At 47.3% G+C, this 27,469-nt stretch overlaps 1 protein-coding gene across 1 annotated transcript in view; it reads left to right on the forward strand.

The window, feature by feature from the left end:
- Nucleotides 1-27,469, forward strand: part of LOC120024510 (1-phosphatidylinositol 4,5-bisphosphate phosphodiesterase beta-4-like) — a 65,454-nt gene that overhangs the window by 14,170 nt on the left and 23,815 nt on the right. The window contains exons 3-18 of the mRNA XM_038968778.1: nucleotides 946-1,005; nucleotides 4,877-5,020; nucleotides 8,214-8,293; nucleotides 8,543-8,596; nucleotides 8,688-8,769; nucleotides 8,927-9,027; nucleotides 11,098-11,155; nucleotides 12,324-12,432; nucleotides 12,646-12,856; nucleotides 12,986-13,079; nucleotides 13,476-13,555; nucleotides 14,022-14,106; nucleotides 14,323-14,413; nucleotides 14,602-14,697; nucleotides 15,751-15,920; nucleotides 19,291-19,386. Coding sequence (XP_038824706.1) covers nucleotides 946-1,005; nucleotides 4,877-5,020; nucleotides 8,214-8,293; nucleotides 8,543-8,596; nucleotides 8,688-8,769; nucleotides 8,927-9,027; nucleotides 11,098-11,155; nucleotides 12,324-12,432; nucleotides 12,646-12,856; nucleotides 12,986-13,079; nucleotides 13,476-13,555; nucleotides 14,022-14,106; nucleotides 14,323-14,413; nucleotides 14,602-14,697; nucleotides 15,751-15,920; nucleotides 19,291-19,386 — 1,611 coding nt within the window. The remainder of the gene's footprint in view (nucleotides 1-945; nucleotides 1,006-4,876; nucleotides 5,021-8,213; nucleotides 8,294-8,542; nucleotides 8,597-8,687; nucleotides 8,770-8,926; nucleotides 9,028-11,097; nucleotides 11,156-12,323; nucleotides 12,433-12,645; nucleotides 12,857-12,985; nucleotides 13,080-13,475; nucleotides 13,556-14,021; nucleotides 14,107-14,322; nucleotides 14,414-14,601; nucleotides 14,698-15,750; nucleotides 15,921-19,290; nucleotides 19,387-27,469) is intronic.

Consider the following 27,469-nt stretch of genomic DNA (forward strand, 5'->3'; position numbering starts at 1 on the left):
TGTTGGGTCAGAGAGTTGAGCAGTCTTCGTCACTGAAGCTTCTCCCAGACTTTATTCAGAGAGGGAAAAGAAAGACAATGGTATAGAATGGACTTTATTCAGAGAGGGAACAGGAAAGACTGAAAGCTATTCAGCGCTAGGATGCTTCTGTATGAAAAAGTCAAGAGGATAGAATGCCGTCTCTTATGGCGTGCAGACGTTTCGACTGCACGGTCCTTTTCAACACCAGTCTCCTTTTCCAACGGTACGTTCTTGCAAGTCGGTCAACTCGATGCGCATGGATGGAAGGAATAGCTTGAGACAGAACTTGACTTAGCCGAGGTGACTCTGAGACGGTGGCATCAAATGAACCCTCCCCGTAGAGGAGAGAGAGGCCCATAATCCTCGCTGAAAATTGCCTTTAGCGTTCATCAAACACTTCAGCAACAGCTACTGGGTGTTCTTTTGTTCCAACCCTGCTGTAACACGGCTGATTCTGTCAATTAGGAGGGGTTGGCTGCTCGTGTTATACGGTAATGCTGGTTGGAGAGGAAGGGCTTTGTTATTCGTCATACCGTTGGGGTTCATCCGTTGTGTAAGAGGATAAGCAGGATATTCCTCCACGCTGATCGTATTACTGTCTCGCTCTCTGTCTCTCTCTGGGTTATCGTATTTGTCGCCGCGACATGGGGGCATGTAGGCAGATGTCATTTCAAACAGCCGTATCTGGCCACTAGCATAGCGTATGTCTATGGAGCTTCTGGAGCAGACAGGCAGGATGCTACTGTAATCCGACAAAGCTCGGTGAGGTTTGGGGAGTGGGATGGAATGTGTTTTTTTTGTTTGGCATTGACAAGATCCATTTTTCTCCCTCTGTCTCTCTCTCTCTCTCTCTCTCTCTCTCTCTCTCTCTCCTCTCTCTCTCTCCCTCCCTCCATCTCTCTCTTTCTCTCTCTCTCTCTACAGGAGGGCCAGGTTCTAGAATGTTCTCTGATCAACAGTATTCGAGTCGGAGCCGTGCCAAGGGTGAGCCCTTTAAAACCCAGTTTCCTCCCTTAGTCCTTACCGTCCTCCCTCCATCTTTCAAATAAACTTCTTACCCACTCCTCTCCTTACCTACTCCTCTCTACCTCTCTGACTCTCTCTCCATCTCTACCTCTCTGACTCTCTCTCCATCCATCTCCTCGCCCTCACGACCTTACCGTTCCAGCCACAGGGCCAAGTCATAATTGGGGTGGCGGTAGCGTGACTAAGGGCAGTGGTACTTGAAGTGGCCAAGGTAACAGAACAGAGGAGAGTTAGTCACTTGTTCCATTGTTCCCACCACCGTTAATACACTATTGACTGGGTTTCAAGGGCTGGAGCAGTGAAAGCTGAGGGTAGTTGGTGAAATATAGCCTACTGCTTACTGCTCATTGCCCTTCGTATCTTAGACCAGGTACAGCTACAGGTAACTGCCAAAATAAAGGAAACATCAATATAATGTCTTAATAAGGCATTGGGCCACCGCAAGCCGCCTGAACAGCTTCAATGTGCCTTGGCATAGATTCTACAAGATTCTACACTCGTTTACCCAAGTGTTTGTTTTATTTTGGCAAATACCTGTACGTTCAACAACATGAAATATTTCGTACTTGAATGTTTATTACCCTCCAGGTTTGTAGCTGTATCTAAAGCGTGTTATTTAGCCTTGGATGTTGTTTCTTATCTGGGAGGGATACTGTAACAATGCCTTTAGAATTTAGTTTGTTAGTTAGTTGCCTCAATAGAACAATTATTTCCAACAGACAACAAGCTATTGAATGCTCTTTGATCGAAACAAATGCATTTAGGCTAATTGGTTGTGGAAAATACACTTGTAAGCATGCAGTCTTTGTCAATGTCTAGGCTGTTCTGTGTCCCTGAAAGTTTTTTCTGCTTTCTTTAAACAGAAGGGTCTTAATGAAAATACAGCTAACATTAACCACAGAGTATTGCTTTCATGAACATCAGGGCTGAACACACACACACACACATGCCCAGACATACACATGCTCACACACACCACACACTCACACACAGAAACACAACTATATTTGACTATATTTGTGAAGGCAATTGATTCCCATTCAAAATCCTATTTTCCCTATCCCTAACCTTAACCATAAACCCTAACTCCTAACCTTAACCTTAACAACTAAACCTTAACCCTAATTCTAACCCCAAACCTAACTCCTAAGCCTAAAATGTCCTCACTTCTCAGAATTTGTGTTGGTTTACTATTTTTGTGAAGACTTTCTGGTACTTACAAGTATAGTAAAATGTGTATACACACACACACACACACACACACACACACACACACACACACACACACACACACACACACACACACACACACACACACACACACACAGCTACTCCTTCCATTACATATAGACTCCCTCAATAATTCTGTGATCGTGTCCTGCTGCAGTGTAATGTTTGGCATCATGGGAGCGACATGAATTATGGAAGGCCCTGGGGTCCTGAGGGAGTGCCCATACGGATGCCTGGCTATAATTAAGGTGTGCTTTTCTCAAAAACGCCGGAGAATAAACCACTCGCTCAGCCCCGAAAAATATACTCAAACATCCTGAAAACACCCGTTGGTGTGTGTGCACAGATCACGAGGTAGTGTGTGTATTGTTGACAGAGCGGGTGGTACTCTACGTCTGAGACAGTGTGTGTGACTGCGTCTGTGCATGGCGTACGTGTGGTGTGTGTAAGGCCGCGTCCCCTCCCTGTCTGTGTTTGGTAAGGTTACGCATTCTTCTTGGTAAACAACAGACAAAGAGCAACTCATCTCATGGCTGATCTCGGTTGGATTGCTAACTCGATTACACAATCGCACAGCTATTGCCGCTAACTCAATGAACAAAGAAAGAAGAATCACATTGAGGATATTTGGCTGTATTCACTTTAATAAACAAAGGCTGGCTTTGCAGAATGAATCGTCTGTTGCTATCCAGCTGATTCAATCGCACAACGGTTACTCTGGTTGTCCTAGATAGTTCAAAGGATAACGCAAGAAGGGGAATCCTCAACTAATCAATGTTACATAGAAAAGTGACAGAACATTATGTCTAAGTCTGTCTGAGACAGATGAAATGGTTAAAAAATGTAACTATCACGTTTTGTAATGACTTGATATTCTGTTGGTCTTTATTACATACCGTTGAAGTGGGAAGTTTACATACACTTAGGTTGGAGTCATTAAAACTCGTTTTTCAACCACTCCACAAATTTCTTGTTAACCGACTATAGTTATGGCAAGTCGGTTAGGACATCTACTTTGTGCATGACACAAGTAATTTTTACAACAATTGTTTACAGACAGATTATTTCACTTATAATTCACTGTATCACAATTCCAGTGGGTCAGAAGTTTACATACACAAAGTTGACTGTGCCTTTAAACAGCTTGGAAAATTCCAGAAAATTATGTCATGGCTTTAGAAGCTTCTGATAGGCTAATTGACATAACTTGAGTCAATTGCAGGTATACCTGTGGATGAATTTCAAGGCCTACCTTCAAACTCAGTGCCTCTTTGCTTGACATCATGGGAAAATCAAAAGAAATCAGCCAAGACCTCAGAAAAAAAATGTAGACCTCCACAAGTCTGGTTCATCCTTGGGAGCAATTTCCAAACGCCTGAAGGTACCACGTTCATCTGTACAAACAATAGTACGCAAGTATAAACACCATGGGACCACGCAGCTGTCATACTGCTCAGGAAGGAGACACGTTCTGTCTCCTGGAGATGAACGTACTTTGGTGTGAAAAGTGCAAATCAATCCCAGAACAACAGCAAAGGACCTTGTGAAGATGCTGGAGAAAACAGGTACAAAAGTATCTATATCCACAGTAAAACGAGTCCTATATCGACATAACCTGAAAGGCCGCTCAGCAAGGAAGAAGCCACTGCTCCAAAACCGCAATAAAAAAGCCAGACTACGGTTTGCACATGGGGACAAAGATTGTACTTTTTGGAGAAATGTCCCCTGGTCTGATGAAACAAAAATGTAACTGTTTGGCCATAAGGACCATCGTTATGTTTGGAGGAAAAAGGGGGTGGCTTGCAAGCCAAAGAACACCATCCCAACCGTGAAGCACGGGGGTGGCAGCATCATGTTGTGGGGGTGTTTTGCTGCAGGAGGGACTGGTGCACTTCACAAAATAGATGGCATCATGAGGAGGAAAACTATGTGGATATATTGAAGCAACATCTCAAGACATCTGTCAGGAAGTTGAAGCTTGGTCGCAAATGGGTCTTCCAAATGGACAATGACCCCAAGCATACTTCCAAAGTTGTGGCAAAATGGCTTAAGGACAACAAAGTCAAGGTATTGGAGTGGCCATCACAAAGCCCTGACCTCAATCCCATAGAAAATTTGTGGGCAGAACTGAAAAAGCATGGGCGAGCAAGGAGGCCTACAAACCTGACTCAGTTACACCAGCTCTGTCAGGAGGAATGGGCCAAAATTCACCCAGCTTATTGTGGGAAGCTTGTGGAAGGCTACCTGAAATGTTTGACCCAAGTTCAACAATTTAAAGGCAATGCTATTAAATACTAATTGAGTGTATGTAAGCTTCTGACCCACTGGGAATGCAATGAAAGAAATAAAAGCTGAAATAAATCATTCTCTCTGCTATTATTCTGATATTTCACATTCTTAAAATAAAGTGGTGGTCCAAACTGACCTAAGACAGGGAATTGTACGAGGATTAAATGTCAGGAATTGTGAAAAACTGAGTTTAAATGTATTTGGCTAAGGTGTCTGTAAACTTCCGACTTCAACTGTATCTCTCTCTCCCTCTCTCTCTCTCTCTCTCTATCTCTCTCTCTCTCTCTCTCTCTCTCTCTCCTCTCTCTAGGACCCTAAGATTCTGTCTTCGTTCGAGGCAGCGGGGAAGAAAGAGGAGGAGCTGGAGGGATGTGTCATCTGTGTCTGTAGCGGGACCGACCTCGTCAACCTCTCCTTCATGTACATGGTGGCTGACAGCCCAGACACAGCTAGGGTAAATACGCAACGTTAATATCACGTTATGACAGCATTATTACAACGTTCATACGACATCCATACCTCATTACACGCTGCGACTGATCCGATCGACCAGGAATGACACAGCTAGGGTCAATGCGCAACATTAAAAACGGCACAGGGTTCATGCAACACTATTGCAACATGAATGTAACGTTACTCAACTCTAACAGACCTAGTCAACCCCCATTTTTTCACATGGTGGTAGTGAATCCAGACAATGCTAGGGTAATGCCATCACGCAGCCAGGGTATCTCTCGGTCCCTCTCGCTCTCTCTCTCGCTCTCCCAGCTAGCCCGTACAGGGGTCATCATGTTAAACATTGCACTCTGGTGGTGACATTGAAGACTGTGGCTAGCCAGCCAGGATGCTTTAGAGGAGTGTTTGAAGAAATGGGAAGATTGGAGTTCTCAGTCAGCTGGGAGCAGAAGACACCTTTTATTGTCGGATTACTGAAGAAATGAACCGCCGATGTATCAGCGAACAGATGACGATGAATTGTTTGATGTAGTTGTTCTAGTTGGATTCCTGATACGACATATATAAGAGACGGAGCGAGAGAGAGCGGGGGGGGGGTTTACACTGTAGAAGACGGAATGCGGAATGCCAAATGAATGATAATAGACTACCTAGAGGTGCCATCACCAGCTGAGCTTGAAGGTCACACACACACAAACACACACTCATTCATGCTACCTTGTTCTCTTGCTCTCTCGTATACAGACACACGAACACACCATCTCACACTCTCAGCAGGTTAGTTGCAGCAGACCTGAAGAGCGGACACAGTTGATCACATCAGCACAGCCTGTGAACAATACACACACGCGCACACACACGTAGCCCAAGAGACAAACGGCACGCTGCCTCACGTATTAAGGGTAATGTGTCCGTTGAAAGAGATCGAAGCCGGATAAGATGTGTTCTAGAGAGGAAGAGAGAGAGAGAGAGGCGAGGGAGAGCCGAAATCAACGCTGTTTACACACACACAGGCAGGATAGCTGTGTGCATACATCTGCATCTGCTGTTTGGTCGTGGCTGCTTTGAAATTAAACAGAGAGAGGAAATTAAACAAACACTGTGAGTGAGGAGAGAGCACACACGCATAGACACAGTGAAACGGATACGCTGTGAGTGAATAAACGTCCGGAGAAGGCCGTATGCGTGTGTGTGTATTGTGTAAGTTCGCTACATGGCCAAAAGTATGCGGACACCTGCTCGTCAAACGTTTCATTCCAAAATCAGGGATATTAATATGGAGTTGGTCCCCCCTTTGCTGCTATTACAGCCACCACTCTTGTGGGAAGGCTTTCCACTAGATGTTGGAACATTGCTGCGGGGACTTGCTTCCATTCAGCCCCAAGAGCATTAGTGAGGTCGGGCACTGATGTTGAGCGATTAGGCCTGGCTCGCAGTCGGCGTTCCAATTCATCCCAAAGGTGTTCAATGGGGTTGAGGTCAGGGCTCTGTGCAAGCCAGTCAAGTTCTTCCAAAACCGATCTCTGCAAACCATTTCTGTATGGACCTCGCATTGTGCACGGGGCCATTGTCATGTTGAAACAGGAAAAAGCCTCCCCGAAACTGTTGACCCAAAGTTGGAAGCACGGAATCGTCTATGATGTCATTGTATGTTGTAGCTTTAAGATTTGGTCCCTACCTTCCTCCCTCCATCTTTCAAATAACCGTCACACCTTCTTACCCACTCCTCTCCTTACCCACTCCTCTCTACCTCTCTGACTCTCTCCATCCATCTCCTTGACCTTACAACCTTACCATTCCAGCCACAGGGCCAAGTCATAATTGGGGTGACGGTAGCGTGACTAAGGGCAGTGGTACTTGAAGTGGCCAAGGTAACAGAACAGAGGAGAGTTAGTCACTTGTTCCATTGTTCCCACCACCATTAATACACTATTGACTGAGTTTCAAGGGCTGGAGCAGTGAAAGCTGAGGGTAGTTGGTGAAATATAGCCTACTGCTTACTGCTCATTGCCCTTCGTATCTTAGACCAGGTACAGCTACAGGTAACTGCCAAAATAAAGGAAACACCAATATAATGTCTTAATAAGGCATTGGGCCACCGCAAGCCGCCTGAACAGCTTCAATGTGCCTTGGCATAGATTCTACAAGATTCTACACTCGTTTACCCAAGTGTTTGTTTTATTTTGGCAAATACCTGTACGTTCAACAACATGAAATATTTCATACTTGAATGTTTATTACCCTCCAGGTTTGTAGCTGTATCTAAAGCGTGTTATTTAGCCTTGAATGTTGTTTCTTATCTGGGGGATACTGTAACAATGCCTTTAGAATTTAGTTTGTTAGTTAGTTGCCTCAAGAGAACAATTATTTCCAACAGACAACAAGCTATTGAATGCTCTTTGATCGAAACAAATGCATTTAGGCTAATTGGTTGTGGAAAATACACTTGTAAGCATGCAGTCTTTGTCAATGTCTAGGCTGTTCTGTGTCCCTGAAAGTTTTTTCTGCTTTCTTTAAACAGAAGGGTCTTAATGAAAATACAGCTAACATTAACCACAGAGTATTGCTTTCATGAACATCAGGGCTGAACACACACACACACATGCCCAGACATACACATGCTCACACACACCACACACTCACACACAGAAACACACAACTATGTTTTACTATACTTGTGAAGACTTTTTGGGGACCAACAATTGATTCCCATTCAAAATCCTATTTTCCCTATCCTTAACCATAAACCCTAACTCCTAACCTTAACCTTAAACTTAACAACTAACCCCTATTTTGTAAGTTCACTACATGACCAAAAGTATGTGGACACCTGCTCGTCGAACATTTAATTCCAAAATCAGAGATATTAATATGGAGTTGGTCCCCCCCTTTGCTGCTATAACAGCCTCCGCTCTTCTGGGAAGGCTTTCCACTAGATGTTGGAACATTGCTGCGGGGACTTGCTTCCATTAAGCCATGTTGAAAGTCACTGAGCTCTTCAGTAAGGCCATTCTGCTGCCATTGTTTTGCTATGGAGATTGCATGGCTGTGTGCTCTATTTTATGCACCTGTGAGCAACGGGTGTGGATGAAATAGCTGAATCCCCTAATTTGAAGGGGTGTCCACATACTTTTGGATATATAGTGTATGTACGTGTGAACGCCTGTGTTTGTTTGTTTCTTTGTTTGCAGAAGTGGACGGAGGGTTTGAGGTCAGTGATCCACAATTTCAGAGCCAATAACGTCTGTCCTATGACCTGCCTCAAGAAACAGTGAGTAGACACCCATTCAAAAGCCTATTTTCCTTAACCCCTAAACCTAACTCGAACCCTTAACCCCTAACCCTAACTCCTAAAACCTAACGCTAATTGTAACACTAAACCTAACCCCTAAGCCTAAGATTGCCTTTTTCCTTGTAGGGACCGGCTAAATGCCCCCACTTGTCTGAATTTTCCTTGTTTTACGATAGAAAAACCCAAAACACACACCTCAATATGTGTTGTCTCTCCTCTTTTTTTTAGTTGGATGAGGATGTGCTTTCTGACCAATGTGAACGGCAAGATCCCAGTGAGAACGTAAGAGACACTTCAGTTGGTAATAACATTTATCACTCATTTGAGTTCATCCAATGGACGTTGTGACGACAGCTGACTCGCTCTGTTTCAGCATCACACGGACATTTGCGTCTGGGAAAACGGAGAAAGGAATCTTTCAGGCTCTGAAGGAGCTGGGACTGCCTAGTGGAAAGGTAAAGTGGATGTTGTGCCCGGTACCTTTTATTGTAATTCTGTCGTCGGCTCTACCTTCCGTCTTCAGAATGATGGCGTAGAACACTGTTGTGTACACTGTGTGCTACTATATTCTTCCCCTGGTGTAACATGTATCATGCCCGTTCTTTCCCTCAGAACGATGAGATCGAACACTCAGCGTTCCCCTTTGACATCTTCTATGCCCTGACTCAGAAGATCTGCCCTCGTACTGACATCGAGGAACTCTTCAAGAAAATGTGAGTGGTCACTAACTCCACTCCCCAGGCCTCTTCTGCTGTTCTCTCCCCTCTCAATGATCTAACCTGGCGCTACTCTAGGAAGCTAGCTGCGCCATAAATGCTAGTCACATCTGAGTGTACAGTAAGGGTAGGAGTGACAAGGTCTTACACTGGTTGAGAAGACATCTTGTCAACGTCAAGTTCAGTAATCAGTTTTGCTCACTGGTCAGGCGTTTACAGTACAACATCTATGTAGCATTTTATTGCTATGTGTTTTTCCAGCATGGTCCAAACAGTGATTCTTGTAGTGAAAGAGGTATTTAGTAACAATTTGGGTTGATAACTGTAGTGTATATATACTGTTTGTGTGAATGACAGGAGAGAGAGAGTGTTGTTCTACAGGGCATTCTGAAAGTATTCAGACCCCTTCCCTTTTTTGAGATGTTGTTTACGTTACAGCCTTATTCTAAAATGGATGAAATAAAAAAAATCTCCTCGTCAATCTACACACAATACCCCATAATGACATCACAATACCCCATAATGACATCACAATACCCCATAATGACATCACAATACCCCATAATGACAAAGCAACAAAAGTTTTTTGGGGGATTATTAAATATTCAGACCCCTTGCTATGAGACTCGAAATTGAGCTCAGGTGCATCCTGTTTCCATTGATCCTCCTTGAGATGTTTCTACGACTTGATTGGAGTCCACCTGTGGATAGTTCAGTTGATTGGACATGATTTGGAAAAGCACACACCTGTCTATATAAGCTCCCACAGTTGACAGTGCATGTCAGAGCAGTGACCAAGAACCCGAAGGTCATTCTGACAGAGCTCCAGAGTTCCACTGTGGAGATGAGAGAACCTTCCAGATGGATAACCATCTCAGCAGCACTCCAGCAATCAGGCCTTTATGGTAGAGTGGCCGGACGGAAGCCACTCCTCAGTAAAAGGCACATGACAGCCCAGTTGGAGTTTGCCCAAAGGCACTTAAGGCACTCTCAGACCATGAGAGACAAGATTCTCTGGTCTGATGAAACCAAGATTGAACTCTTTGGCCTGAATGCCAAGCGTCACGTCTGGAGGAAACCTGGCACCATCCCTACGGTGAAGCATGGTGGTGGCAGCATCATACTGTGGGGATGTTTTTCAGCGGCAGGGACTGGGAGACTAGTCAGGATCAAGTGAAAGATTAACAGAGCAAAGTACAGCGAGATCCTTGATGAAAACCTGCTCCAGAGCACTCAGGACCTTAGACTGGGACAAAGGTTCACCTTCCAACAGGACAACGACCCTAAGCACACAGCCAGGACAATGCAGGAGTGGCTTTGGGACAAGTCTCTGAATGTCCTTGGAGTTGTCCAGCCAGAACCCAATCGAACATCTCTGGAGAGACCTGAAAATAACTGTGCAGCGACACTCCCCATCCAACCTGACAGAGCTTGAGAGGATCTGCAGAGAAGAATGGGAGAAAATACCCAAATACAGGGTGTGTCAAGCTTGTAGCGTCATACCCAAGAAGACTCGAGGCTGTAATCGCTGACAACGGTGCTTCAACAAAGTACTGAGTAAAGGGTCTGAATGTGATTTTTTTTGTTTTTTTAATACATTTGCAAAAAAAAAATATATATATTTGCTTTGTCATTATGTGGTATTGTGTGTAGAGTAATGAGGATTCTTTTTTTGCCCCTCCATTTTAGAACAAGGCTGTAACGTAACAAAATGTGGGAAAAGTCAAGTGCTCTGAATACTTCCTGAATGCCCTGTATGTTGGTGGTTTGTTGAAAGATCACATTTCTTAGACAGTCTGCAGCTGCTCTACTAATAACCCCCGGACAACCTAATCTGCTTCATCAGGGACACATTAACACGTTTCTTTTAAACTAACTCAACGTTTTTTAAATGTTTGACCAGTGGTGATGTTAAACATGTTCTAGAATGTTCTTATGAAAGTGTAACATGACAGTGCTCTATTTTTACCCTTTAAATATATATATTTTTCTGCTTTCTAGTTACTGACTGACTGAGAGGGTTTTAAGAAACCTAACATTTTGTCTTTCTAATGAATTCCTTTGCAGCAATGGGGACAAAAGTGATTTTTTAAACGTAGACCAGTTAGTCAGCTTTCTGAATGAAGTAAGCTTTTTATCATTCATTAACTTCACTGTGTGACTGCTTGACCCCTCCCCTCTCACCTGGCATAGGGTAGAAGTTGCCCTTAGGCACAGATCTAGGATCAGTTAACATTTGGGGGGATAACAATGCAAAACTGACCTTAAATCATTGTCTAGGGATAACTTCATCCTGACTCTCTAAGCTGCACGCCCCACCCCCCCATCCCCAACCTATTTCCCCCCACCCCCGCATACTTGTGACTGATTGTGTAACCCTGGCGACCTGGGGAGGGAGGGGCTCCCTGTTCGGCCATCTTGCCTGTTCCTTGCTGCCTGTTTGTCTGTCTGTCTGCTAGTTGTCTCTGCTTTGGCTGAAAAACTTACCTGCTTCCACTTCTATCTTCTGTACATGTGCCTGCTTCTCTTTCTCTGTGTGCAATGCTGAAGTGGATCCCCAGTAGTACAAAAGCTCTGAAAAATGTGTTCCCTCCTGCTTTAGTGGCCAGTGGTGTTGTCGTGTCTCTCTTCTTGTAAGACCACACACGTTAGCTCCCTACTTCTGACGAGCACACACACACCTCTTCTCCCCCACCTCATTGCAGTAGCTCTGTACCAGTAACTGGCTTTTTGGTTTTCATTTCAACACCCACAAATGAATGATGTGTTTGTACCGGATAGTACTATATCCATTGTCACTGTGTCAGTGTAAGGTGTCGACCCGCATTTGTTTGTAAGCGTCAGCTGTGTGTGTGTGTGTTTTAATTGCTGTCTCTTGTCATAATGGTCCCCGATCCTAACCTGAGAAATTGAACAGAGGTGGTTCGTTAAAGCAACCCTCGCATGATGTGTAGCTTAACCCTTGCGTAAGACCTGAAAACTGGCGTTAGCTTCGAGCTAATTAGATCAGCGGGATAAAATAGTTTCGTGGCACACAGAAGACACCGGGTTCAACTCGGTTGGTCACATGACTTGTGCGCATAAAGTTTCTCGAAAGTAGCTTAAAACCATAAACACGTTTCTGCAAAGTTTTGCCGAAGTCAGGCATTAGTATTCATGGGAGATCTGCGCAGAAGCTCGAGCTACACGCACATTTCTCAAGTTAGGAATGGGTCCCAATGTTCTTAGTGTGCAGTGACATGTGTGTGTGTGCTGGTGAGTGAGACGGTCTTCTGTATCGTTGCGTTCTCCAGAACCAGCGCGACCCGCGGCTAAATGAGATCCTGTTCCCCTTCTACGACCCGAAACGCGCCATGCAGATCATCGAGAAGTACGAGAGAGACCCCGACCTCAAGAAGAAAGGTGAGAGAGTGGGATGGATGGAGAGAGAGAGAGTGGGAGAGGGAAGAGCACTGCTGCCCTCTTCTGGTGAATAACAAAAGAGCACACCGCCCTCATACTAATGTACGCACATGTTGGTTGTTTGAGAGTTGAGGAAAAACTAAGTCGAAGAGTGTATGTTAAACACACTCTCTTAGACACCCCCCCTCTGCTCCTCCTCCTCCTCTCCCCCAGGCCGTATGTCCAGTGATGGCTTCTGCAGGTACCTGATGTCAGATGAGAATGCCCCGGTGTTCCTGGACTGTCTGGAGCTGTACCAGGACATGGAGCAGCCGCTGGCCCACTACTTCATTGCCTCGTCCCACAACACCTACCTGAACGGGAGGCAGTTCGGAGGGAAGTCCTCCGTGGAGATGTACAGACAGGTGCTGCTCTCCGGCTGCAGGTAGGGGTGGAGAGGGGTGTGGATGAGGGGGGGAGGGATGTGTGTGTGTGTGTGTGTGTGTGTGTGTGTGTGTGTGTGTGTTTGTGTGTTTTATATAAAGTGTGTAAACTCTTTTTGTATTTGTGTCAGGTGTGTAGAGCTGGACTGCTGGGATGGGAAAGGAGAAGACCAGGAGCCTATCATCACTCACGGCAAGGCCATGTGTACTGACATCCTCTTCAAGGTGCATGCACATGCACACGCACACGCACACACACACACACACACACACACACTCACACTCACTCACTCACTCACTCACTCACTCACTCACTCACTCACTCACTCACTCACTCACTCACTCACTCACTCACTCACTCACTCACTCACTCAAAGAATGAAGATGATTAGTCAGAACGTTGAATTCATTACGTATGGCAAGTCTGCCCTCTTGTGTTGATCGATTGATACTGCATCTGATTGCAACCTGCAGCTCCACTGGGAGTTACACTGTAGTTATTGATCAGACACTCACATCCAGAGAGACTTAAGGAGAATGATCAATAATGGATCCAGGGTGATTTTTAACATCAATCCCTATGTTGTTGTCCCCCCCCCCCCCCCCCCCCCCGTCATAAAGGATGTGATCTCAGCCATCAGGGAAACTGCCTTTGTGACGTCTGAGTATCCCGTGATCCTGTCATTTGAAAACCACTGCAGGTAGGGCTTCACAATGATCCGGAATCATGTTTGACAACTTCGTACATGACAATGTTATTATTTATTCCCGTGCGAGATGGAAAGGAGGGAGCTAACTCTCACACTAACTCTCACACTCTCTTACTAGCACAGCCTTTGCTGATAACTATACCGTGGGGAATATTGACTTACTGTGACTGTGACATGTGGTTGTCTCACCTAGCTAGCTCTCTTAAGACGAACGCACTAAACTGTAAGTCGCTCTGGATAAGAGCGTCTGCTAAGGGACTCAAGTGTCAATGGAAATGTCTTGAGGCAAATGTTTGATCACGTGCTTTAGGATTTCACAATGATCCAGAATCATTTGGACAATTTTACACACAAGGTTATTATTTATTCCTGTACATCTGATCGAAATGACATGTAACTGTTATTACATTTGATTTAATGGCAACAACAGCAACAACAACAATCCTGTGCCTTTCAGTAAACCCCAGCAGTATAAGATGGCTCGTTATTGTGAGGAGATCTTTGGAGAATACCTACTGAGGCATCCTCTTGAGGGATTCCCTGTGAGTCCACCTTCTAGCACACTATATATCTATACCTGTCTGTTTCTTATCTACAGTGTCTATATCTGTATCTGTACCGTGTCTGACAGTTGAGGATGACTGGACATGGTAAAGAATGTGGATGTAATATTTCCATGCTACAGACAATGAACCATTTACTGCAAATGTCTTGAGTCATTTTATTTTTTTAAACGTAATGTTTGCTGTTGTTGCCAGGTTGAAGCGGGTCGTCCCTTGCCTTCTCCCAACGATCTCAAACGCAAAATCCTCATCAAAAACAAACGCTTGAAACCCGAGGTGGAACAGAGTACGTTGACAGCGACAGTCTTGTCTTTCACATGACCGTTAACTTTATGCAAAGATTCATTTTATATCCCTTAGTTTCACACAGATGTTGCTACTGCTCGACCTGCCTGTTCTGAGTCATTCTGCATGTTGTTTTCTGATTGACTTACACTATGCTGACTTGTGTTGTTGCGTGTGTGTGTTCTGCAGAGCAGTTAGAGTCTTTTAAGAAGCACATGGAGGCAGGAGAGACCAACACACCAGCCATCTTACTAGGAGCAGAGACCGAGGAAGATGTGGAGAACGGTGAGTGTGTGTGTGTGTGCAGATGTGCACATATTTACGTTTGTGTACGCCTGTTCTCCTTTTTGTGCTGGTGTGTGGTCACTTTGGATGCTGAGATATTCAGGCAATTTGAATCGGTTGACTGGAGTAGGTGTGTGTCTTTGTGACCAGTGCTACACTCTTAGAAAAAAGGAGCTATCTATCTGTCCCCATAGGATAACCCTTTGAAGAACCCTTTTTGGTTCCAGGTAGAATCCTTTTGGTTCCAGGTAGAAACCTTTCGGGTTGTGTATAGAACCCTTTCCGCAGAGGGTTTTACATGGAACCCAAAAGGGTTCTACCTGGAACCAAAAATAGTTTTCCTATGGAGACAGCTGAAGAACCATTTTTGGAACCCTTCTTTTCTAAGAGTGTAGGTCATAGGCGACATAAGCTGCCGCTTAGGAAGTCAACGGGGGTCTCAACTTACCGTTGGTTAGGATAGCGGAATACACGGCGTGCAATTTTGAAATGTGTTTGTGCATCATCAGCGTTTCTCATGTTATGTCAGTCACCGACAGTCACTCAATTAGCCCACGTCAGCTAACATTTTATAGATTGTAAGCACATTTTTTTCCAGTCTTGCCAGCTCTCTAAACCTTGTAGTAATCATGGTTGAATTACTGACCAGGCACGCGAGGCACGAACCCAGTAGCCCTGACCTCCAGGCTGCCCCCATTCAGATATTATATCAACGTGGCATAAGTCATGGCAGAATGTGTAGAATTGCAGGACATTCACTTTTAAGCTTCACATTTTTCTCTCCGCCACCCAGAGGGGGGCAACTAAAATGTTTCCGCCTCAAGGTGGGGGGGGGTGCGCTGTTTTGAACGGTGTGTGTTGGAGGGTAACAGTGTGGTCCCGTGTGGCTCAGTTGGTAGAGCATGGCGCTTGCAACGCCAGGGTTGTGGGTTCATTCCCCACGGGGGGACCAGGATGAATATGTATGAACTTTCCAATTTGTAAGTCGCTCTGGATAAGAGCGTCTGCTAAATGACTTAAATGTAAAATGTAAATGTGTTCCTGTATCTGTAGCTCTAGGTGATGTGAAGGATGTGATTCCTGACTTGAAGACGTCTGCATCAGAGGAGCCTAGTGAAGAGAACAGCCTCAGCACCAGTGTCAGTATCAGTGACAGCGTCGGCGTCAGCGTGAGTGTGAACAAAGACGGAGAGGGGAAGGAGAGGGACAACAGCATCAAAAAGGTAGACATTTTGTGAACGGAATTAGTTTTTTTTAGGTTAAGACTTTGTAACCTATGACCCAAAAAGAGTCTCTGTGTTCAGTCGTGTGTTCAGGTGGTGACAGAGATACATTATGTAGACGTCATGTTGATGTACTACAGACCAAATATACTACAGTAGTTTGCCTACCTGAAGTAATCACAGCCCTTGACTTTTCCACTTTCTGTTGTTACAAAGTGGATTTAATTGTAATTGTTCGTCAGCAATCTACACAAAATACTCTGTAATGTCAAAGTGGAAGAACATTTTATTTTATTCATGGCAAATAAAGCACTAATATATTGATTCAATAAGTATTCAACCCCCTGAGTCAATACATGTTAGAATCACCTTTGGCAGCGAATACAGCTGTCAGTCTTTCTGGGTAATTATCTTAAGAACTTTGCAAACCTGGATTGTACAATATTTGCCCATTATTCTTGTTTACATTCGTCAAGCTCTGTCAAGTTGGTTGTTGATCATTGCTAGACAGCCATTTTCAAGTCTTGCTATAGATCTCGTACAACGCTGTGTACTACTCCCTTCACAGAACAGCGCAAACTGGCTCTAACCAGAATAGATAGAGGAATGGGAGGCCCCGGTGCACAACTGAGCAAGAGGACAAGTTCATTAGAGTGTCTAGTTTGAGAAACAGATGCCTCACAAGTTCTCAACTAGGAGCTTCATTAAATAGTACCTGCAAAACACCGGTCTCAATGTCAACAGTGAAGAGGCGACTCCGGGATGCTGGCGTTCTAGGCAGAGTTGCAAAGAAAAAGACATATCTCAGAATGGCCAATAAAAAGAAAAGATTAAGATGGGCAAAAGAACACAGACACTGTACAGAGGTATATTGGACGAATCTAATTTTGGGGTGTTCGGATCACAGAACATTTGTGAGACGCAGAAAAAATGAAAAGATGCTTTTCAGATGCTGAAAAGATCTGTCAAGCATGGTGGAGGCAATGTGATGGTCTGGGGGTGCTTTGGTGGTGGTAAAGTGGGAGATTTGTACAGGGTAAAAGGTGATCTTGAAGAAGGAAGGCTGTCACTCAATTTTGCAACGCCATGCCATACCCTGTGGACGGCGCTTAATTGGAGACAATTTCCTGCTACAACAGGACAATGACCCAAAGCACAGCTCCAAACTATGCAATAACTATTTAGGGAAGATGCAGTCAGCTGGTATTCTGTCTATAATGGAGTGGCCAGCACAGTCACCGGATCTCAACCCTATTGAGCTGTTGTGGGAGCAGCTTTACCGTATGGTACGTAAGAAGTGCCCATCAAGCCAAATCAATTTGTGGGAGGTGCTTCAGGAAGCATGGGGGTGAAATCTCTTCAGATTACCTCAACAAATTGACAACTAGAATGCCAAAGGTCTGCAAGGCTGTAATTGCTACAAATGGAGGATTCTTTGACGGAAGCAAAGTTTGAAGGACACAATTATTATTTCAATTAAAAATCATTATTTATAACCTTGCCAACATCTTGACTATATTTCCTATTCATTTTGCAACTAATTTCATGTATGTTTTCATGGAAAACAAGGACATTTCTAAGTGACCCAAACTTTTGAACGGTAGTGTATTTGGCCAAGCATTATAGGTTATTGTCCTGCTGAAAGGTGGATTTGTCTTCCAGTGTCTGGTGGAAAGCAAACTGAACCAGGTTTTCCTCATGGATTTTGCCTGTGCTTAGTTCCATTCTGTTTCTTTTTATCCCCCCAAAAATCCCTAGTCCTTGCAGATGACAAGCATACCCATAACATGATGCAGCCAACACCATGCTTGAAAATATGAAGTGTGGTACTCAGTGACGTGTTGGATTTGCCCCAAACATAATTCTTTGTATTCAGGACAAAAATGTAATTTATTTGCCACATTTTTTGCAGTATTACTTTAGTGCCTTGTTGCAAATAGGATGTTTTGGAATATTTGTATTCTGTACAGGCTTCCTTCTTTTCACTCTGTCAATTATTCGTAAAAGATATACAGTACCAGTCAAAAGTTTGGGCACACCTACTCATTCAAGGGTTTTTCTTTATTTGTACTATTTTCTACATTGTAGAATAATAGTGAAGACATCAAAACTATGAAATAACACATCTGGAATCATGTAGGAACCAAAAAAGTGTTAAACAAATCCAAATATATTTTCTATTTGAGATTCTTCAAAGTAGCCACCCTTTGCCTTGATGACAGCTTTGTCACTCTTGGCATTCTCTCAACCAGCTTCATGAGGTAGTCACCTGGAATGCATTTCAATTAACAGTTCATTTGTGGAATTTCTTTCCTTAATGTGTTTGAGCCAATCAGTTGTGTTGTGACAAGGTAGGGGTGGTATACAGAAGATAGCCCTATTTGGTAAAAGACCAAGTCCATATTATGGCAATAACATTTCAAATAAGCAAAGAGAAACGACAGTCCATTTACTTTAAGACATGAAAGCAGGTCAATCAAGTGCAGTCGCAAAAACCATCAAGCGTTATGATGAAACTGGTTCTCATTAAGACCTCCACAGGAAAGGAAGACCTAGAGTTACCTCTGCTGCAGAGAATAAGTTCATTAGAGTTAACTGCACCTCCAGAAATTGCAGCCCAAATAAATGCTTCACAGAGTTCAAGTAACAGACACATCTCAACATCAACTGTTCAGCGGAGACTGCGTGAATCAGGCCCTCGTGGTCGAATTGCTGCAAAGAAACCACTACTAAAGGACACCAATAAGAAGAAGAGACTTGCTTGGGCCATGAAACACGAGCAATGGACATTAGACCGGTGGAAATCTGTCCTTTTTGAGATTTTTTGTTCGAGACGCAGAGTAGGAAAACTGATTATCTCCGCATCTGTGGGCCCCACCGTGAAGCATGGAAGAGGAGGCGTGATGGTGGCACTGTATGCGATTTATTTTGAATTCAAGGCATATTTGTACTATATGTGTATATATATATTTTTTTTATCCACTTTGACATGATGGGGTATTATCTGTAGATCGGTGACACAAAATCTAAATGGAATAAATGTTATATTCAGGCTGTAACACAACAAAACCTGGAAAAAGTCAAGGGAAGTGAATCCTTTCTGAAGGCACTGTATGTTTAAGCAATGAGGCCCGAAGCGGTGTGGTATATTAGATAATATGCCACGGCTAAGTGCTGTTCTTATGCACGACGCGAGGTGGAGTGCCTGGATACAGCCCTTCACCGTGGTACATTAGCCATGTACCACCAACCCCAAGGTGCCTTATTGCGATGATCAACTGGTTACCAGCGTAAATAGAACAGTAAACATGTATGTGTCACCCCATGGTACAGTGTATTTCACTATCGTTTATAATTGACTATTGTCCAGGTGGTGGAGGAGGATCCAACAGAGATGTCTGAGGCCACAGAAGCAACAGACGCCACAGACATCTCCGAGGCGTCTGAGGACAACAACAACAAGAAGGTGTGAGAGTCGGGTGCTCCTTCTCTCTTTACTAACCTCTCCCTACCGCTGAGCGTGTGGCCTTCTCTCTTTTCTAACCTCTCCCTACCGCTGAGCGTGTGGCCTTCTCTCTTTACTAACCTCTCCCTACCGCTGAGCGTGTGGCCTTCTCTCTTTACTAACCTCTCCCTACCGCTGAGCGTGTGGCCTTCTCTCTTTACTAACCTCTCCCTACCGCTGAGCGTGTGGCCTTCTCTCTTTACTAACCTCTCCCTACCGCTGAGCGTGTGGCCTTCTCTCTTTACTAACCTCTCCCTACCGCTGAGCGTGTGGCCTTCTCTCTTTACTAACCTCTCCCTACCGCTGAGCGTGTGGCCTTCTCTCTTTACTAACCTCTCCCTACCGCTGAGCGTGTGGCCTTCTCTCTTTACTAACCTCTCCCTACCGCTGAGCGTGTGGCCTTCTCTCTTTACTAACCTCTCCCTACCGCTGAGCGTGTGGCCTTCTCTCTTTACTAACCTCTCCCTACCGCTGAGCGTGTGGCCTTCTCTCTTTACTAACCTCTCCCTACCGCTGAGCGTGTGGCCTTCTCTCTTTACTAACCTCTCCCTACCGCTGAGCGTGTGGCCTTCTCTCTTTACTAACCTCTCCCTACCGCTGAGCGTGTGGCCTTCTCTCTTTACTAACCTCTCCCTACCGCTGAGCGTGTGGCCTTCTCTCTTTACTAACCTCTCCCTACCGCTGAGCGTGTGGCCTTCTCTCTTTACTAACCTCTCCCTACCGCTGAGCGTGTGGCCTTCTCTCTTTACTAACCTCTCCCTACCGCTGAGCGTGTGGCCTTCTCTCTTTACTAACCTCTCCCTACCGCTGAGCGTGTGGCCTTCCCGCTGAGCGTGTGCTTTACTAACCTCTCCCTACCGCTGAGCGTGTGGCCTTCTCTCTTTACTAACCTCTCCCTACCGCTGAGCGTGTGGCCTTCTCTCTTTACTAACCTCTCCCTACCGCTGAGCGTGTGGCCTTCTCTCTTTACTAACCTCTCCCTACCGCTGAGCGTGTGGCCTTCTCTCTTTACTAACCTCTCCCTACCGCTGAGCGTGTGGCCTTCTCTCTTTACTAACCTCTCCCTACCGCTGAGCGTGTGGCCTTCTCTCTTTACTAACCTCTCCCTACCGCTGAGCGTGTGGCCTTCTCTCTTTACTAACCTCTCCCTACCGCTGAGCGTGTGGCCTTCTCTCTTTACTAACCTCTCCCTACCGCTGAGCGTGTGGCCTTCTCTCTTTACTAACCTCTCCCTACCGCTGAGCGTGTGGCCTTCTCTCTTTACTAACCTCTCCCTACCGCTGAGCGTGTGGCCTTCTCTCTTTACTAACCTCTCCCTACCGCTGAGCGTGTGGCCTTCTCTCTTTACTAACCTCTCCCTACCGCTGAGCGTGTGGCCTTCTCTCTTTACTAACCTCTCCCTACCGCTGAGCGTGTGGCCTTCTCTCTTTACTAACCTCTCCCTACCGCTGAGCGTGTGGCCTTCTCTCTTTACTAACCTCTCCCTACCGCTGAGCGTGTGGCCTTCTCTCTTTACTAACCTCTCCCTACCGCTGAGCGTGTGGCCTTCTCTCTTTACTAACCTCTCCCTACCGCTGAGCGTGTGGCCTTCTCTCTTTACTAACCTCTCCCTACCGCTGAGCGTGTGGCCTTCTCTCTTTACTAACCTCTCCCTACCGCTGAGCGTGTGGCCTTCTCTCTTTACTAACCTCTCCCTACCGCTGAGCGTGTGGCCTTCTCTCTTTACTAACCTCTCCCTACCGCTGAGCGTGTGGCCTTCTCTCTTTACTAACCTCTCCCTACCGCTGAGCGTGTGGCCTTCTCTCTTTACTAACCTCTCCCTACCGCTGAGCGTGTGGCCTTCTCTCTTTACTAACCTCTCCCTACCGCTGAGCGTGTGGCCTTCTCTCTTTACTAACCTCTCCCTACCGCTGAGCGTGTGGCCTTCTCTCTTTACTAACCTCTCCCTACCGCTGAGCGTGTGGCCTTCTCTCTTTACTAACCTCTCCCTACCGCTGAGCGTGTGGCCTTCTCTCTTTACTAACCTCTCCCTACCGCTGAGCGTGTGGCCTTCTCTCTTTACTAACCTCTCCCTACCGCTGAGCGTGTGGCCTTCTCTCTTTACTAACCTCTCCCTACCGCTGAGCGTGTGGCCTTCTCTCTTTACTAACCTCTCCCTACCGCTGAGCGTGTGGCCTTCTCTCTTTACTAACCTCTCCCTACCGCTGAGCGTGTGGCCTTCTCTCTTTACTAACCTCTCCCTACCGCTGAGCGTGTGGCCTTCTCTCTTTACTAACCTCTCCCTACCGCTGAGCGTGTGGCCTTCTCTCTTTACTAACCTCTCCCTACCGCTGAGCGTGTGGCCTTCTCTCTTTACTAACCTCTCCCTACCGCTGAGCGTGTGGCCTTCTCTCTTTACTAACCTCTCCCTACCGCTGAGCGTGTGGCCTTCTCTCTTTACTAACCTCTCCCTACCGCTGAGCGTGTGGCCTTCTCTCTTTACTAACCTCTCCCTACCGCTGAGCGTGTGGCCTTCTCTCTTTACTAACCTCTCCCTACCGCTGAGCGTGTGGCCTTCTCTCTTTACTAACCTCTCCCTACCGCTGAGCGTGTGGCCTTCTCTCTTTACTAACCTCTCCCTACCGCTGAGCGTGTGGCCTTCTCTCTTTACTAACCTCTCCCTACCGCTGAGCGTGTGGCCTTCTCTCTTTACTAACCTCTCCCTACCGCTGAGCGTGTGGCCTTCTCTCTTTACTAACCTCTCCCTACCGCTGAGCGTGTGGCCTTCTCTCTTTACTAACCTCTCCCTACCGCTGAGCGTGTGGCCTTCTCTCTTTACTAACCTCTCCCTACCGCTGAGCGTGTGGCCTTCTCTCTTTACTAACCTCTCCCTACCGCTGAGCGTGTGGCCTTCTCTCTTTACTAACCTCTCCCTACCGCTGAGCGTTTACTAACCTCTCCCTACCGCTGAGCGTGTGGCCTTCTCTCTTTACTAACCTCTCCCTACCGCTGAGCGTGTGGCCTTCTCTCTTACTAACCTCTCCCTACCGCTGAGCGTGTGGCCTTCTCTCTTTACTAACCTCTCCCTACCGCTGAGCGTGTGGCCTTCTCTCTTTACTAACCTCTCCCTACCGCTGAGCGTGTGGCCTTCTCTCTTTACTAACCTCTCCCTACCGCTGAGCGTGTGGCCTTCTCTCTTTACTAACCTCTCCCTACCGCTGAGCGTGTGGCCTTCTCTCTTTACTAACCTCTCCCTACCGCTGAGCGTGTGGCCTTCTCTCTTTACTAACCTCTCCCTACCGCTGAGCGTGTGGCCTTCTCTCTTTACTAACCTCTCCCTACCGCTGAGCGTGTGGCCTTCTCTCTTTACTAACCTCTCCCTACCGCTGAGCGTGTGGCCTTCTCTCTTTACTAACCTCTCCCTACCGCTGAGCGTGTGGCCTTCTCTCTTACTAACCTCTCCCTACCGCTGAGCGTGTGGCCTTCTCTCTTTACTAACCTCTCCCTACCGCTGAGCGTGTGGCCTTCTCTCTTTACTAACCTCTCCCTACCGCTGAGCGTGTGGCCTTCTCTCTTTACTAACCTCTCCCTACCGCTGAGCGTGTGGCCTTCTCTCTTTACTAACCTCTCCCTACCGCTGAGCGTGTGGCCTTCTCTCTTTACTAACCTCTCCCTACCGCTGAGCGTGTGGCCTTCTCTCTTTACTAACCTCTCCCTACCGCTGAGCGTGTGGCCTTCTCTCTTTACTAACCTCTCCCTACCGCTGAGCGTGTGGCCTTCTCTCTTTACTAACCTCTCCCTACCGCTGAGCGTGTGGCCTTCTCTCTTTACTAACCTCTCCCTACCGCTGAGCGTGTGGCCTTCTCTCTTTACTAACCTCTCCCTACCGCTGAGCGTGTGGCCTTCTCTCTTTACTAACCTCTCCCTACCGCTGAGCGTGTGGCCTTCTCTCTTTACTAACCTCTCCCTACCGCTGAGCGTGTGGCCTTCTCTCTTTACTAACCTCTCCCTACCGCTGAGCGTGTGGCCTTCTCTCTTTACTAACCTCTCCCTACCGCTGAGCGTGTGGCCTTCTCTCTTTACTAACCTCTCCCTACCGCTGAGCGTGTGGCCTTCTCTCTTTACTAACCTCTCCCTACCGCTGAGCGTGTGGCCTTCTCTCTTTACTAACCTCTCCCTACCGCTGAGCGTGTGGCCTTCTCTCTTTACTAACCTCTCCCTACCGCTGAGCGTGTGGCCTTCTCTCTTTACTAACCTCTCCCTACCGCTGAGCGTGTGGCCTTCTCTCTTTACTAACCTCTCCCTACCGCTGAGCGTGTGGCCTTCTCTCTTTACTAACCTCTCCCTACCGCTGAGCGTGTGGCCTTCTCTCTTTACTAACCTCTCCCTACCGCTGAGCGTGTGGCCTTCTCTCTTTACTAACCTCTCCCTACCGCTGAGCGTGTGGCCTTCTCTCTTTACTAACCTCTCCCTACCGCTGAGCGTGTGGCCTTCTCTCTTTACTAACCTCTCCCTACCGCTGAGCGTGTGGCCTTCTCTCTTTACTAACCTCTCCCTACCGCTGAGCGTGTGGCCTTCTCTCTTTACTAACCTCTCCCTACCGCTGAGCGTGTGGCCTTCTCTCTTTACTAACCTCTCCCTACCGCTGAGCGTGTGGCCTTCTCTCTTTACTAACCTCTCCCTACCGCTGAGCGTGTGGCCTTCTCTCTTTACTAACCTCTCCTACCGCTGAGCGTGTGGCCTTCTCTCTTTACTAACCTCTCCCTACCGCTGAGCGTGTGGCCTTCTCTCTTTACTAACCTCTCCCTACCGCTGAGCGTGTGGCCTTCTCTCTTTACTAACCTCTCCCTACCGCTGAGCGTGTGGCCTTCTCTCTTTACTAACCTCTCCCTACCGCTGAGCGTGTGGCCTTCTCTCTTTACTAACCTCTCCCTACCGCTGAGCGTGTGGCCTTCTCTCTTTACTAACCTCTCCCTACCGCTGAGCGTGTGGCCTTCTCTCTTTACTAACCTCTCCCTACCGCTGAGCGTGTGGCCTTCTCTCTTTACTAACCTCTCCCTACCGCTGAGCGTGTGGCCTTCTCTCTTTACTAACCTCTCCCTACCGCTGAGCGTGTGGCCTTCTCTCTTTACTAACCTCTCCCTACCGCTGAGCGTGTGGCCTTCTCTCTTTACTAACCTCTCCCTACCGCTGAGCGTGTGGCCTTCTCTCTTTACTAACCTCTCCCTACCGCTGAGCGTGTGGCCTTCTCTCTTTACTAACCTCTCCCTACCGCTGAGCGTGTGGCCTTCTCTCTTTACTAACCTCTCCCTACCGCTGAGCGTGTGGCCTTCTCTCTTTACTAACCTCTCCCTACCGCTGAGCGTGTGGCCTTCTCTCTTTACTAACCTCTCCCTACCGCTGAGCGTGTGGCCTTCTCTCTTTACTAACCTCTCCCTACCGCTGAGCGTGTGGCCTTCTCTCTTTACTAACCTCTCCCTACCGCTGAGCGTGTGGCCTTCTCTCTTTACTAACCTCTCCCTACCGCTGAGCGTGTGGCCTTCTCTCTTTACTAACCTCTCCCTACCGCTGAGCGTGTGGCCTTCTCTCTTTACTAACCTCTCCCTACCGCTGAGCGTGTGGCCTTCTCTCTTTACTAACCTCTCCCTACCGCTGAGCGTGTGGCCTTCTCTCTTTACTAACCTCTCCCTACCGCTGAGCGTGTGGCCTTCTCTCTTTACTAACCTCTCCCTACCGCTGAGCGTGTGGCCTTCTCTCTTTACTAACCTCTCCCTACCGCTGAGCGTGTGGCCTTCTCTCTTTACTAACCTCTCCCTACCGCTGAGCGTGTGGCCTTCTCTCTTTACTAACCTCTCCCTACCGCTGAGCGTGTGGCCTTCTCTCTTTACTAACCTCTCCCTACCGCTGAGCGTGTGGCCTTCTCTCTTTACTAACCTCTCCCTACCGCTGAGCGTGTGGCCTTCTCTCTTTACTAACCTCTCCCTACCGCTGAGCGTGTGGCCTTCTCTCTTTACTAACCTCTCCCTACCGCTGAGCGTGTGGCCTTCTCTCTTTACTAACCTCTCCCTACCGCTGAGCGTGTGGCCTTCTCTCTTTACTAACCTCTCCCTACCGCTGAGCGTGTGGCCTTCTCTCTTTACTAACCTCTCCCTACCGCTGAGCGTGTGGCCTTCTCTCTTTACTAACCTCTCCCTACCGCTGAGCGTGTGGCCTTCTCTCTTTACTAACCTCTCCCTACCGCTGAGCGTGTGGCCTTCTCTCTTTACTAACCTCTCCCTACCGCTGAGCGTGTGGCCTTCTCTCTTTACTAACCTCTCCCTACCGCTGAGCGTGTGGCCTTCTCTCTTTACTAACCTCTCCCTACCGCTGAGCGTGTGGCCTTCTCTCTTTACTAACCTCTCCCTACCGCTGAGCGTGTGGCCTTCTCTCTTTACTAACCTCTCCCTACCGCTGAGCGTGTGGCCTTCTCTCTTTACTAACCTCTCCCTACCGCTGAGCGTGTGGCCTTCTCTCTTTACTAACCTCTCCCTACCGCTGAGCGTGTGGCCTTCTCTCTTTACTAACCTCTCCCTACCGCTGAGCGTGTGGCCTTCTCTCTTTACTAACCTCTCCCTACCGCTGAGCGTGTGGCCTTCTCTCTTTACTAACCTCTCCCTACCGCTGAGCGTGTGGCCTTCTCTCTTTACTAACCTCTCCCTACCGCTGAGCGTGTGGCCTTCTCTCTTTACTAACCTCTCCCTACCGCTGAGCGTGTGGCCTTCTCTCTTTACTAACCTCTCCCTACCGCTGAGCGTGTGGCCTTCTCTCTTTACTAACCTCTCCCTACCGCTGAGCGTGTGGCCTTCTCTCTTTACTAACCTCTCCCTACCGCTGAGCGTGTGGCCTTCTCTCTTTACTAACCTCTCCCTACCGCTGAGCGTGTGGCCTTCTCTCTTTACTAACCTCTCCCTACCGCTGAGCGTGTGGCCTTCTCTCTTTACTAACCTCTCCCTACCGCTGAGCGTGTGGCCTTCTCTCTTTACTAACCTCTCCCTACCGCTGAGCGTGTGGCCTTCTCTCTTTACTAACCTCTCCCTACCGCTGAGCGTGTGGCCTTCTCTCTTTACTAACCTCTCCCTACCGCTGAGCGTGTGGCCTTCTCTCTTTACTAACCTCTCCCTACCGCTGAGCGTGTGGCCTTCTCTCTTTACTAACCTCTCCCTACCGCTGAGCGTGTGGCCTTCTCTCTTTACTAACCTCTCCCTACCGCTGAGCGTGTGGCCTTCTCTCTTTACTAACCTCTCCCTACCGCTGAGCGTGTGGCCTTCTCTCTTTACTAACCTCTCCCTACCGCTGAGCGTGTGGCCTTCTCTCTTTACTAACCTCTCCCTACCGCTGAGCGTGTGGCCTTCTCTCTTTACTAACCTCTCCCTACCGCTGAGCGTGTGGCCTTCTCTCTTTACTAACCTCTCCCTACCGCTGAGCGTGTGGCCTTCTCTCTTTACTAACCTCTCCCTACCGCTGAGCGTGTGGCCTTCTCTCTTTACTAACCTCTCCCTACCGCTGAGCGTGTGGCCTTCTCTCTTTACTAACCTCTCCCTACCGCTGAGCGTGTGGCCTTCTCTCTTTACTAACCTCTCCCTACCGCTGAGCGTGTGGCCTTCTCTCTTTACTAACCTCTCCCTACCGCTGAGCGTGTGGCCTTCTCTCTTTACTAACCTCTCCCTACCGCTGAGCGTGTGGCCTTCTCTCTTTACTAACCTCTCCCTACCGCTGAGCGTGTGGCCTTCTCTCTTTACTAACCTCTCCCTACCGCTGAGCGTGTGGCCTTCTCTCTTTACTAACCTCTCCCTACCGCTGAGCGTGTGGCCTTCTCTCTTTACTAACCTCTCCCTACCGCTGAGCGTGTGGCCTTCTCTCTTTACTAACCTCTCCCTACCGCTGAGCGTGTGGCCTTCTCTCTTTACTAACCTCTCCCTACCGCTGAGCGTGTGGCCTTCTCTCTTTACTAACCTCTCCCTACCGCTGAGCGTGTGGCCTTCTCTCTTTACTAACCTCTCCCTACCGCTGAGCGTGTGGCCTTCTC

Source organism: Salvelinus namaycush, chromosome 29 (assembly GCF_016432855.1).
Source record: "Salvelinus namaycush isolate Seneca chromosome 29, SaNama_1.0, whole genome shotgun sequence".
Taxonomy (NCBI): Eukaryota; Metazoa; Chordata; class Actinopteri; order Salmoniformes; family Salmonidae; genus Salvelinus; species Salvelinus namaycush.